At 39.9% G+C, this 14,684-nt stretch overlaps 1 protein-coding gene across 47 annotated transcripts in view; it reads right to left on the bottom strand.

Annotated features, from left to right (window-relative positions):
* The window catches only part of LMO7 (LIM domain 7), a 201,503-nt gene that overhangs the window by 4,681 nt on the left and 182,138 nt on the right, over positions 1-14,684 (bottom strand). For 37 of the 47 annotated variants that reach the window (XM_032611061.1, XM_032611073.1, XM_032611051.1 and 34 more), the window contains 9 exons: positions 13,826-13,882; positions 11,969-11,994; positions 11,006-11,110; positions 9,976-10,068; positions 9,309-9,562; positions 8,333-8,398; positions 6,194-6,246; positions 3,900-4,113; positions 767-1,045 (listed from right to left, as the gene is read on the bottom strand). In XM_032611061.1, the coding sequence (XP_032466952.1) occupies positions 767-1,045; positions 3,900-4,113; positions 6,194-6,246; positions 8,333-8,398; positions 9,309-9,562; positions 9,976-10,068; positions 11,006-11,110; positions 11,969-11,994; positions 13,826-13,882 (1,147 nt within the window). The remainder of the gene's footprint in view (positions 1-766; positions 1,046-3,899; positions 4,114-6,193; positions 6,247-8,332; positions 8,399-9,308; positions 9,563-9,975; positions 10,069-11,005; positions 11,111-11,968; positions 11,995-13,825; positions 13,883-14,684) is intronic. The other 10 variants (XM_032611074.1, XM_032611078.1, XM_032611092.1 and 7 more) reach the window with 2 other exon arrangements.

The raw sequence follows: 14,684 nt of genomic DNA, 5'->3' as shown, positions 1-14,684 counted from the left end.
GTATGTGGCTTTGTGAAGGTGAAGCATCAGTGATCTGTGAAGAAGCTACACAGATATAACACCCCAACACAGGCTGATAATCTGAGCTTTAACCCATACCAAAAGGCAAGTGTCAAGACCCACCATTATAACTCTCACACAGTTCCCGCAGCATATGACCTGCAGAATTCAGTTGATGTAGTCTGAGTAAGATGTTGGAAAACCAGATAAGAGACAAGCAATGGTCTTGGAAATCAAAAACCCAAAATGCCATATCTAACTTAAGGATTTTTTAAGCCAGCTTGTTCAAAGTTCCACAGACGATGGGTCTGGGTTATAATGCTTTCCTTTCGTACTCAGTTCCTATAAAATGATCTTATATTACAGTCTCATCAAAACAGTCAAACATTTTATAATACTGCTTTTACTCATCAATTTGTCATGCATTCTTGAGCTACTGTATATTTTTATGATTCCACAGTGAGAACTGTTCAGGTCCATCTGCATCTAAGACACTGACCACAGGCCCAAGTAAACGAGGCAGTGGCAGTGAAGTAAACATTTTAAAGGCCTCCAATGGCTTCATAAGACATCCATAAATGCCCTTGGGTTGGCATGGAAAGATAGCAAGGAACTGATTTGGGAAAGGAACACTGAACCTGACACACTCAAAAAGGCTTGTTTTTCTTTTTTCATTGGAAACCTTGGACAAGATTTTGGGAAATTTTTAATGAAAAACAACCCCTTGAGACGAAGGGAAGAAGAGGGAAAACCCAAAGGGCCTCACCTGTTGCGTGGCTGGCAGCCGGGCTGCGGAACCGCAGGGGAATGGCTGCGCAGTATGGGGGACGGGGTGGTGGTCTTCCCGGAACCCGCTGAGGGAGGGGGTACGCCGGAGGAGGGGTTCCGCATGTAGGCACGGTTCGAAGTGGACAGCAGCTGAGGTGGGGGGCGACTGAAGTCTTGGACAGAGGAAGTGGCATAGACTCCTGAAGGCTGGTTGAGCCAAGGGGACTGTCGCCAAGAACTGGCTCTCGGGGAATCCAGGTTATCTAGAGATTCACCTCTGAAACACGGAAAGGGTTCATCCAAGTTATAGAACACATTCAACTAGAGATCCACTTAACACCATTATAGTCATTAAAATACCCATGTATTTTATAAGCAGGTATGAATCTAACAAGGCCAGTTACATATAAAATTACCTTTAACAGCTAAAGTTCCTTTTCATCAAAGGCACCATGATGTTTCATATTCAATTAACCTTCATTTATTTTTTTTTAATTTTTTAAATTTTTATTGGAGTAGAGTTGCTTTACAATGTTGTGTTAGTTTCTACTGTACAGCAATGTGAATCAGCTATACGTATGCATATATCCCCTCTTCTTTGGATTTCCTTCCCATTTAGGTCACTACAGAGCAAGAGTTCCCTGTGCTATACAGTAGGTTCTCATTAGTTATCTATTTTATACACAGTATCAATTGTGTTTATATGTCAATCTCAGTCTCCCAATTCATTCCACATCCCCTTCCCCTTTGGTATCCATACGTTTGTTCTCTATGTCTGTGTCTCTATTTCTGCTTTGTAAATAAGATCGTTATGCACTTGACATTAATTCTGACCTACAAAGATCGACTCCAAATTATGAGGGTTTTTTCCTACCTGGTCAATTTTGTTGTTATGACTTTTAAAACTTTCTCTCTTATCCCAAGTTTGAAATATGTATTTTTTTCAAATTATAAAAGTATTATATCATCATGATGAGAAAGACCCAAGCAAACCAGCAGGGTATATACACTTTTACTTACAATTTACCTGCCCTAATCCCCAGAGGTAACCACTGTTGACTGTGTATCCTTCTAGACTCTTTCCTCACACATGCAAGTATATATTTACATACATATACAAATTTACATATGTACGTATAACCATGTCTATATACATATGTAATGTGTTCGTATGTTTAACATGCTTAAACAAATGGGATTATTCTACAACTCATATTCTTCATAACTTGCTTTATTGCATGTAATATACATTTTCTTAGAACTATCTTCATGTCAGTTCAGGTGATAGAAGGTACTTTGGTGGCCCCCAGTGGATCATCTTCCTGGTATCCACGTCCTTGTGTGGTCCCCTCCCACTGATTCTGGGCTTAGCCATGCGACATGTTGGTCAAGGGGACATTAGCGGACATGAGACAAATGGAGGTTTGATAAGCACTTGCACATTAGGGCTTATACCTCTGGCAAGGTTTCCTCTTTTAATCCAGGTGCCAGGTTATGAGGCAACCCAAGCAGCTATGTGGGGAAGCCTATTTGGAGAACAGCAGCTCCCAACCAATAGCTCCAGCTGAGCTCTCAGTGGAGTATCAGAGGTCAGCAAGTTATAGCCCACTGCCAGGATACGAAAAATGCATGAGCTAAGGGTATTTTATCTTTTCAAACAGTGATTTAAAAAAACAACCAAAAATACATGACGCAGACTTAGGTGGCCTACCGAGCCTAAATTATTGACAATCTGGTCCTGCACGCAAAACAAATTGCCAACCGCAGCTCTAAATGACTACAGCTGCCAAGTGCCCCAACCAATACCATGCAAAGACCTGCCCAGCCAACGCTCAGAATTTTGAGAGTAGTGAATTGTTATTTTAACCCACTCACTGTTGAGGCGGTATATTATAGAGTGATGTCCCTTTCACTCTTTAATAGTTGTATAGTATTCTACTATTCAGGGTGCCACTATTTATTTAATGAGCACCAAGTACACTCTTATTTGTAGAAATTCTGATTATTTCTCTTTTTTGCTACTGCCAATACTATCTTTGCATACTTATCCAAATATAACCAGAAGATAAAGTGCCGGAAACTCAAGTGCTCACAGGGTATACGCAAAAACTTCTGCTTAATAAACACTGAAAGAACTGCCCACCCGGTTGGGAACAAGAATTCCTGTTTCCTTATACAATTGTCAACACTAGATTTAATCAGTACTAGATTCAATCAATACTAGATTTAAGTTAATTTAATCAATACTAGATTTAATCAACCTTTTATCTCTACAAATCCCACGAGCAAGGCATACCGCTGTTGTTTTAGGAGAAGTGTTGATCTGTCATATGCTTCCTGACTTTGTTTCTTTTTCTATGAACTATCTGTTCATATCACTTGTCTATGTTTCTATAAAGTTGTCAGGGTTTATTTACTGATTTTCAAGCGTTACTTTTACATTGAGGTAATTAGCCCTTGGTCTGTAATGTGTTGTCAGTAATCTTCCTCAGTTGGTCAGCTGTGGAAATACTAAATAGAAGTAGCTTCAGTATTCACTTACCCACGATACATCTGTTTAGTTCATCCTCTCATCTCCAATTAATTTATATCTCTGGATTTTCCTTTAAGTTACAAAAATTAGGTGTCCACACTTTGTGAACACTACTTTCATGACTCCAATCTAACCACTGCCTCGTTAGAAACAGAGGTTTAATTTTTTTTTTTTTTTTTGGTTCAGCATCATCCACGGAAGCACTAGGACCACATCAATTATTTAAGTACCTGAATCACACATCAGAGCTCCACAGGCAGCCTGGCAACCTATTAGCCATGTGGTTTTGTCTGAGTGCGTTGCTTGCTCTAGTCACAGCTTCTTCGTATGGAAAAGCAGAATTACTATCCCTGCCTCAAGATATTCTTTCCAGATTAAGTGAGATGATGTAGACAAAGCACCTGGCACGTGTCTGCCACTAATCAGTGCTCCGTGACAAGTGCCCAATGACATCTGCTCTCCTTCTCTTTCCCCCACTAAATCTTACATAAGAAAAGAAATGATGACATCTCTTCTGTCCAAAGCAGCCAGCACGTCTAGAAATTAAACATCTGCACCTCAGTATAGAAGGAGAAATAATTCCGAATATGTCTCTCACCTTCTCATAATCCCAGGCAGACAAATAGGCTCTTTATTGACACTGGAACTGCGCTGTCGGATCCAGCTATTGTCATCATAAAGGGACGTTCTCTTCCTCATTTCTTGAAGGATTTGCTGTCTCTCCAACTCCGCTCCTGATGGGACTTGTTCCTTCTTGGAGCTTTTCTGCGATGAGCTACTGCTCCCAGTTCGGTCTAAATATCTATTGCTTCCTAAATTAAAAACATCAAAAGTTCTGGGATTAGCACATTAAAAAAAAGGCATAGTGGATAAATCTCCAAATACAGTGGAGCAAAAAAAAAAAAAGTGACATTGGGCACATATGCTCACATTATCAATTCTCAATGAGACTGCTGCCTCAGAACATAAAGGAACAGTCTCCTGTCCCTAGAAATTCCAATTCCACACCCAGAGGCATACCAGAGGGCTGCCTAAAAAGGAGACAACCAGCCTTGATTTCAGCAGTATTACATTACAAACTGCTCATCTAGAAAGTTTCTCTTCCACTATTTCCTTCCTTCCTAAATTAAAATCAATCAAGCACCTGCTCACTGAATGCTTGCTGTGACAACTCTGCAAGGGAACAGGGCACTCTGTTCTTTCAAAACACGTACACTCCCCCTGCGGAGAGAGCGAAGACATAAACGCATGCATCTCCGGCTAACATGGCTCGAGTCTTCATGGTATAAGTCACAGAATAAGTCATGACCAAATCATAGGAATGAGAGCATATTCAATGACCGAAACGGCTTTTGTGAAATAGCCAAGTAATCCAAATGATAAGCAAGGAATGTTATCAGACTTGTATCTCCTGTCAAGGAACAGACAGAACTATAATTTGGATGAATGACAATTAAGTCAGGTTTTATCCTGAAGGCGTTGTCTCCTTGGATTTGCTGATTAATTCCTGATATGGGTAAAACATCCCTAACTTTGATGTATCCTCCCCATCTCAATTTGGATTAGAAAATTTCATCTAAGGATTTATTTTCTTTTGCTCTCTAGATTCACTGCTATTGTCTTTCTTTCAAAATTCATTCTGCCTTAGTTTATCTTCCAGTAAGCAATGAACAAGGCCACCAAAGGTTTCTTATACACGCCTATGTTTACATTGGTGTATGCACACAGCTTATCAATTTGGTCAGATTTGGAATAAAATGTTTTCTATTTTAAAGATGCCTTACTGGCATAGCCAAGTTTTTCAATAAAATATTTAATAACGTCTACCGTGTGCTATACAAGAGCTTACGGTTAGTAAAGGGGAGAAAACATACATAGAAAAGCAGCCAGATTAATAACACTAGTCACAATATTAACAAAACTATTTCTGAGAGTCACACTTGTTATTACTAACAGGTCCCGTGTTTACGTTCAAGAGAGAATACGATCACTGCAGGTTAAAAATGTTTCATGGCAGATTCAAGTACTTAAACTTTAATTTTAATGGTGGCTTAGGGGCAAATTCAGGGGAGAAGAAACTGGAAATCCAAACAGGTGAGAGCAGAGGAACTAGATCAGAAAGCATCTGATAAGTTGGAAAATGAGAGAGAGAACAATTTGGTTATAGTTAAGGGCCCCTAATGGGGAAAACAGCAAAATACGCTGGAAAGTTAAACTAGGACCAGACGATGGAAGGTCCTCTGTGTTAAGGGAAAAGGGGTGATTACAGAACCTATTAGAAACTGTAAATTCTACAAGCTTTAACCAGAGCTGCCATCAGACCATTGGGGCCTGTGGATGTTGTTTTGTTCACAGAGGGCTGTAAATTTTTTTTCATGGCTCACAGGCCCAGCCGCTCCGGGGCACGAACCCGTGTCTCCTGCATCGGCAGGTGGACTCTCAACGACTGCGCCACCAGGGAAGCCCCATTTTGAATTTTTTGAATCTTGTCATTTAAATGTCCAATTTCAGGTTTATATGCAATTTCGGGTTTATATACAATTTCCCTGGTACTCTGCAGAAAACTTTTCTGTCCCAATTCTTTGGAGGCAAGATGAAATTCACTATACAAAATCATATCAGCATCACTTTGCAAATTTCCACAGATTTCCTTAACTATTTATAATCATTTTAATCTTGCAGTACTCCCTCCATCATAAAATAAAGCCAAATTAAGCACAAGATAATTTTGTTCTTATACACAAATGGGAAGGGGTGCTAAAAATCTGTAGTATTTTAAATATGTAATCTTAATCAACCTGAAATACCTTGACCTTAAAAATACTGATCATAGGGTGTGATAGCATTACTAAGCAATTGCGCTGAAGAATTCTGGAAAAAATTCACATTTACCATTTTTGTTTGTGGGGTAATCATCCAGTTCAGTAGTGGATCTGGATTTATTCCTAAAACACAGAACAGATTACATACATCTCACTAAGAACATCCTTTTCATATTTATGAAGTAAGAACCCCCAAAAGATTACTTTTTAAAGCAGCTGATTTATTTCCCATGTCTGTCGAGAGCCATATTTATTTTCATACCAAGGTATTTTTCATGTTGCACAAACTAGCAGAAAACAAGACATCTCTAAAGAGAAAAGAGCTTGATGCTAGGAACAGAAGCATGTGAAAATCCTCTCCAAGTTGATGTCAGTTAAAACCTATGATTTTCTGACCAGCTTGAATACTTTGACTCTCTTCTCTTCCAGACATCAATCTTCCCAGGCTGTACAAAGCATCTGTCATCAGATCACCTAACATCAGACTGTCAGCACTTCCTTCACACTGCCCGAGGGTCAAGAAGTCATCTTTGGGGGCATTAGGGTCCTACTCTGAAACAGCAACTCACCAAATGTTATCCTAGCATTCCAAAGAGGTACTGGAGCACACTGGCATAGGCAACTTCTGAAAAGGCCTAAACCTTGGGTCCATATACCAATCCATGCTCATCTCTTTCTCACTCTCCTAGGCACAATAACTTCAAATACTAGTAATAATAATGAATAATAATATATTATATAATAATAATATACATTGTCATACATAGGTATATGCAGACGTTTATAATATATCAATACAACATATAATATATCACAGCTGTTAGCAACATCCATGAATGGTTTCATTTGTATTAAGGTAGAAGAAAATATTTTTAATGCATGATGTCTAGCTACGCTCCTTAATGCCTCTAGGGCATGCTTTATCACAACTACCTACGAGCGTTTCATACTTTCCAGGATTCCTTAAGTTTCCTTTCCCTAAAATCTACTTATTTTCTCAAGGTAATGAACCACATACATCAAGCTTATTTATATATATAAAAATAAATCATAGCTTTAAAAAAGAGAGATACACATTTTAATGATCTAAAGTTACCCAGAAACATTCACTATAAATAAGGTTATCCATCACTAGAATTTTTTGTCTAGCTTAATGTCAGCCCATTAGTACCTTTATGTATGCTGTTTTTCTTTTCCCTATCTACTCTGAGCCCTGTTTAGTCATCCTGATTGCCTACAGAGACGAGTCCTTCCTTATTTCTAAGGTGAACTTCCTAAAGGAGATATTTTAGCTGTGAAAACACAGATTAATGGTCATACACTGGATATATATATAGACAGACTTTTCATAAGTCCTTAGTGATTTTAAGAGTGCAAAGCATTTTTAAAGTTCTTTTAAAATATTAAATTTAATGTTTTAGGAAATATATAACTTTTCAGGTATCTGAAATCCTATCTTCATTCCCTGAAATTGACTAGTAGTTCTAACCAAACTAAGAGGAAGGCTACAATTCTCATTTCAGATGTCCGCATGGAACTTTTGGTAAGCTTATGCCATTGCTTATAACTTTTTTAAAATGAAGCTTCAGGTAGATCGCAAAAATGAACACAAGTCTTATTCTGTGTCCATTACCCTTGCACTGTGGCTCCTCCCACAAAGAGAGAGGGTTTTTCTCCTCTCCGTGAACTTGCGCTGGCCTTGTGACTTTAGATAACAGAATGTGGCAGAAGCAATGGTGTACCAGGTCAGACCTTAGACTGCAAGGTGCCTCGCACGCTTTCTCTCTTTAATTCTCACTCTTTTCTCTGTCCAGCCACCATGTACAGAAGACTGCACTGGCTTGCTGAATGTTGAAAGACACGTGGCTTAGTTGTTCTCACTGTCCCTGCTGACGGCCAGTCAACTCCCAAAAGCAGAATTGCTTAGTAAACTGGTGGTAGATGCACTAGGGACCCAGTCAATTAAAAGAACCACCAGTTGAGTTTAGTCTAAAATGCTGACCCGCGAAATCGTAAGTCAAGTCACTAAGTTTAGGGGCAGTTGGTTACACGGCAAAAGCCAGTTGATACAAACATCAACCAGCAGGATATCTTTGTATCCCACAAAAGAGCAGGCGCTAAAGCAGTCCTACAAAACATCTAGGCAAGACCTCAAATATTCTTCTGAAGCCAATTACTCCAACCAAATTACAATTAAAGTTCTACACACCTGTCACTAGGAAGCAAACCTGAAGATTCTTCTTCTCTCTTTGGTATGTCATAGGAATCAACCGGCCTAAAAGATGGAAAAAGAGTTTATGCTCAAAGTATTAGACTTTAATGCCTGCCCAGAGTTTAAGAAATGGATATCAACGTATTGTTATTCCAGCCTCTTTATGAGAATGGTCTCTGAGTTGAAAACTAAACATACAGAAGTATTTCAATCCATCCCTACAGAAAACAGACCTACTACCGCCAACAGACATTTGCAATTCATTCATTCCACAAACATACACTGAGTGCCTGCTATGTTCTGGTACTATTCCAGGGCTGGGCTACCGAAGCAAACAAAACAAACTTACTGGCCTCATAACACATTTTAGTGGGATGGGGCAGGTTAACAGACAAGCAAATAAATGCATAATGTAAAGCAGGCGAGTGTACACTAGAGAGAAAGGGTCGGGGGAAGAGACGTGTTTCTGATGAGGTATTCTGCAAAGTCTGAGAAGGTGACCTTGGAGCAGAGCCTTAAAGAAAATGAGTAAGCCACACAAACACGTGAGGGAAGTCTTCTCCAGGTACAGGGACTAGAAAATGCAAAAGTCCCGGGGCAGAGTCAGTTGGACATTTTCATGGAAGGAAAAGGAGGCCAGTGTGACTGTAAGCGACCAAGTGAGGGGAAGAGTGGTTGGAAGCCGGGCGGACAAGAAGGCCGAGATGCAATTCATTCAAGCCATCGGGGCCACGGCGAGGACTCTAGATGATGTTGTAACGTGACAGGGAGCCATATGGGAACTTTGAGGAGGGAAGTTAGGTGACAGGATCACTGACAGTGAAAAAGGTTCACCTCTGCTTGTGTGGCCCTGCGTGGAGGACGGATAGCAGGGAGCAGGGGGACCAGTTAGCTGTATCCATTCCCCACTTCAGAGGCACCCAAGTCAGATCAACTGAAAAAGCACACGCGCCCTTCGGCCGTGGGGACAGACCTTCTGTACTGGTATATTTGGATAGAAGTTTCCCTCTCTCTCTCCGCCTGGCGCTTCTGCTCGTCTGCCTCTGCCTCTGCCTCTGCCTGGCGCCGCTTCTGCTCCTGGTCTTTCTCTTGCTGCTGCTGCTGCCTCGTTTCCTCCTCTGCCGGGGTTCCTTCGCTGTCAGGTGCCTTGGACTCTTCGCCCCGGGTGGCCACAGCAGGCTCCCGTGTGGTCAGAGAAATGCTGTTTGAGTTTAGGACCATTAGCTCCTACGTGACCAGGGAGAAAAGAAACCCATCTGAATCTGTGCATTTCTGTACTATGCACAGATACGTCTATATTCAGTTTTAAATGATACTTATTGTAGTTGGCCCAGAATTCCACTTGAAATAACGTTAAAAGTTTTATCACTAACAAAAATCACACATGGGTGGTGGGGCTGTAACACAGAAGAGGAAGATGCACTGAGAGCCTAGCGATAGGATTATTTAGTGACACAGTAGAGAAGCTAGGAGAAAGGCTGAAACGTCACAGTGAAATTGACAAACCAGAGCCTGGTATTTTCAGAGAACTACACAGGTGAATGTGTGACAAAAGCCAGGTGAAACGGGGTAGCTTCCACTTTACAGCGAATTTCATCAACAAGGTAGAGAAGTTAGAAGAGGGCGTGGGCCAACACTACCTCATTCAAGTACTTGGAATTCTCTCTCTCAGCCTCCTGCTTAGCCCTCTGCCACTCTTCCCTTAGCTTCTCCTGTTCACGTTGATATTTTTCCTACAAGATGAGATGGCATATTAATTAGTTAATAGGTTAATGATGTTAATCTCTCATTTGCATTTTGCCAGTTCTACCCTCTACCTCCATCTTTAAAGACAGAGATATTGGTTTAACCAATCAGATTTGCACCCCTAAAGTAGATCATAGCTTATACTGAGCTAAAATGCAGACTTGGGAAACGGCAGACATTCAGAATTGAACCCATATCCACTCTTTACTGTGGCTGTAATTCATCGACGCCCCTAGCTAACTGGAAGGGGCACTGAATTACGGTGCAATGGACCAAGCACACAGTTTATGCAGGTGGAGGTCCTGACAAACCTCTACACCTCTCATGCATAAGAAAATCCATAAAACGATGGTGCCACATACTCTAAAAATATACAAAGGGTCTAATAAATAATTTTAAAAGGAGGACTCTGGAAATTTTCAAAATGGAAAAGCATTTCATAAAAAATGTGCTACAGGGGCTTCCCTGGTGGCGCAGTGGTTAAGAATACGCCTGCCAAGGCAGGGGACACGGGTTCGAGCCCTGGTCCGGGAAGATCCCACGTGCTGCGGAGCGACTAAGTCCCTGCGCCACAACTACTGAGCCCACATGGCACAACTACTGAAGCCCACGCGCCTAGAGCCCGTGCTCTGCAACAAGAGAAGCCACCGCAATGAGAAGCCCGCGCACTGCGACAAGGAAGTGGCCCCCACTCGCCGCAACTAGAGAAAGCCCGCGCGCAGCAACTAAGACCCAACGCAGCCAAAAATAAATAAATAAATTTATTTATTTTTAAAAAATGTGCTACATATCAAAAGATTTGTTAATTATGAGGTTATTGGCTTTTAATTTTTTTTAAGTTGCTTCTTAATGTAGGTTGACACTGAGCAGGAAAAGCTGTTAAAGCAAACTGAGTTCCTGCTGACCCACACTACCCTGCTTTACCTGCAGCAGGCGGTCCTGCTCTTTCTGCCACCTCTCCTGCCGCTTCCGCTCCCCTTCCTGATCCCACGTCCAGCGACTCGGGGCACTGATGGTCGGGACTGGAAGCTGCCGAGTTACAAGAGAAAAGGTGTAAAGCAGAGAAGAATATGTTACTTCATTAAGTCATCTACTGAAGTACTTTTTTTTTTTTTTTATTTTGCGGTACGCGGGCCTCTCACTGTTGTGGCCTCTCCCGCTGCGGAGCACAGGCTCCAGAAGCGCAGGCTCAGCGGCCATGGCTCACGGGCCCAGCCGCTCCGCGGCATGTGGGACCTTCCCGGACCAGGGCACGAACCCGTGTCCCCTGCATCGGCAGGCGGACTCTCAACCACTGCGCCACCAGGGAAGCCCTACTGAAGTAGTTTGCATACGTAAATTATTCATATCACCCTTGGCCTACGCTGTACTAAAGGAGGGTGGGCTTTATATATCAAAATAGGTCTCTTACACAAACGAACTTATCTACGAAACAGAAACAGAGACTCACAAACATGGAGAACAGACTCATGGTTGCCAAGGGGGAACAGGGCAAGGGGCAGGGGAGGGTTGTATTGGGAGTTTGGGATGAGCAGATGCAAACTATTTTATATAGAATGGATAAACAACAAGGTCCCATTGTATAGGACAGGGAACTACTGATATATCCAATATCCTGTTATAAACCATAATGGAAAAAATATGAAAAACAATATGTATATATATATATATATATAACTGAATCACTTTGTTGTACACCAGAAACTAATACAACATTGTAAATCAACTATACTTCAATTAAAAAAAAATAGGTCTCTTTATCTTGGAAAGATACTCCTGGATAAACTCTCATGCAGCTTAAAATAACGGTAAGCGATGCTACTGGGTGCTAATTCAGTCCCACCCAGGCCTCCTTGTTTATTCCAAAACCAAATGAATACTACTTACATCAGGCACCACAGAATCGGAACTTCCTATATTACAGCACGTGGGCAAGGAAAGAAAAAGAAAACAATATAAATCTTCATTTCTATGAAATAATTCCTTTCAGAAAGTTGTATCACTAACTGTCTCTATGCCAATATACTGAGTGACATCAGTTTTTTCAAACAACAGTACATTTCTCTCTTTAGTTCCATCTGTTTGTTACTCATCTTCCAAATTCAAAGTCAGTAAAAAGAAGAGAAACAGTGGATGCCAAAGTTTCATCTTATCTCTAGGTGCTAGAGCTGAGATACTGGTGTACTTATTTCTAAGGGTTCAGGGTTCTTTTATTAATAGAGTGGATAGTATTCTCATAACTTGGCCTAACAGAAGAGAAATTGAATTTCAAATATTACAACATCTACCAAACCCAATGTTTTTACTTGCTGCTATTCAATTACATTGTGACAGGTGTAAGTCACATTTTTCAGGCCTTATTGCTAAGGAGCTACTTTTCTGAAATAAGCCACCAACGAACATATTCAAGAAACATTTCCCTTTCCACTCCTATTATTTGAAACACAAAATATTCAGACTTCATGTGTAACCCTATGGGCAGAACGCTATTCTTTTTATTCTTATGGGGCCTACATAATTGTGTGTGCCTGTATGTAGTACAATGATTATAAACATGTAAGCAAATTTCATAAGAAACACTACCATACTGTATTTTAAAATTTTCCTGAAACCTCAGCTGTCAAATAAATTATTCACTTACACAACCATATTTTTAAGAACACTGCTTTGAGATTTAAGAAAATATTCTTCCCTAAAATAGTCTGTTGAAGAAAAGTGCGTGAAAATGGAGAAAGAAAAGGAATTGCTTTATTTTAGCCAATTTGAGCTAGGCCTATCACACAGTTTCAATTAAATTACCATAGAATAACAAGAGCTGAACAAAAATTATCAAAAACACAAAGGACACTGACACAAATGGACCCTTGTACATGCAGAGCTGGTAAGCTACTTCTATTTACGGTCAAAAAGAAATCTTAATTCACCAAAAAAGACTACGAATAGATTAACACAAAATACACAAATCCAGTAAGTACCATGTTGTAAGGCAAGTTTGGAAATATTTTTGATAATCTTAAAAGTAAGAAATAATAACATTTTAGACACCAACAGCACACCCCCTACTGACTGTGCCATTGCATCTCAAATGTTGGATATTACTTTTAAGCTCTTGACTGCAAAGCACAGAGTTCAAACTGCATTCATGAGACAGAGCATTAGACAAACGTGAAAGGGGAGGAAATGCCACATGCACGGCACATTGTAACGCAGCACTGCCCGACTACACCAACAAAGAGAATCTCAAAATGTACTTGTTTACAGATGTGACCAAATTTACAGAGCGGTCCTATTAACACTCCAAAGCCATCGTCCCAATAGCAATCAGCATTTTCCAAAACCCAAAATTTGACTCTAAAAGTTGGCCAATTGTATGTTGGTGTAATCTAATATTATGCAATTTGTAGGAAGCAGTAAGGCATAAATGAAATTCCTCATTTCTTACTGTCACCCAGTGGCAAGTAGTGTGTGTTTAAACAGCATCTCAATGTTTTTAATTAAAAAAAAACCAAAAACTTCAGAGGTATACAAAGGACACACAAAGACCCATTACCACAGAGGTAGACCCATGAACTGTAAGAAAAGCCTGATGACCCTAGGGAAAGAATGGAAATGGGTTATGTTGCTTGGTCATAACGATGGCCAAATAGAAGAGGCTCAGTGCCCAGCACCACAGACTATCAGGAAAAGAGTGGAGAGTGGGAACAATTCCATGAAAGTACATGAATTGTTAGCTTGGCAGTTTACCTTGTTCAAAAAATTGTGATCGCCTTTTTAAGTTTTTCAAAGAAATAGGTTCAGAGGCTAGTTGAAAAATACAAACACACAAAAAAAAACACATCAATACCATGTAATTCATTTTAATCTCTCACCACTGGAAAACTAAATGATACTTGATACATCTTTCCATTCTGTAGCAATATTATTTTTAAAATGATAAAACTGATTGCCATAGAAGATAGGGATTATTTCAATGCACAAAGACACACATAGTTTTAGTAGTCTATACTACATTCAAATTAGTAAAAGGAACTAATATTTTGATTAATAAATTTTAGCAGGTAGCATCACAGTTTCAAAGTAGCTGAAGTAACATCTTCCGTGCTAGATAACACCCCTTTAGGGAAGTGGAAATTAAAATGTTTTTGCTTAGGTTAATCAATTCAAAATCTTTTCTAGTACAGGAAGAATTGTTTGTAACTAAGATATTTCATAGTACTAGTAAGTAAAAAAGGAACTAAAAATAATGGGGAGGCGGACAAGAAAATAAATATCCAGAAAACAATTCTAAAAAAAACCCAAATGCTAAAATTAAAATATTCTTCTAACTAGACTATTTTGCCCTAGTTTCCAAGATCTTATAGCCCCTAACTTTACATAAAGCAAATAGAGTTCAATCAGATAAAAAAGAAAAAGAAAATATTCTGACTTCTACGGATCTGTCACAAGATTATGGCAAATGATTATTATACTTCAGTTTATTCATAAAATGTAAATGTAATTATTATTTGACACTAGTTGATATTGACTTATCTAAACAAAACCCTCAAATGACAGGGCCTGTGTATCGCCCCATAGTCACTAACAAGTGCTCTGCTGAGTCACA

The sequence above is a fragment of the Phocoena sinus genome, chromosome 18 (assembly GCF_008692025.1).
Source record: "Phocoena sinus isolate mPhoSin1 chromosome 18, mPhoSin1.pri, whole genome shotgun sequence".
NCBI classification, from domain to species: domain Eukaryota; kingdom Metazoa; phylum Chordata; class Mammalia; order Artiodactyla; family Phocoenidae; genus Phocoena; species Phocoena sinus.
This window is presented reverse-complemented; position numbering and strand designations above follow the sequence as displayed.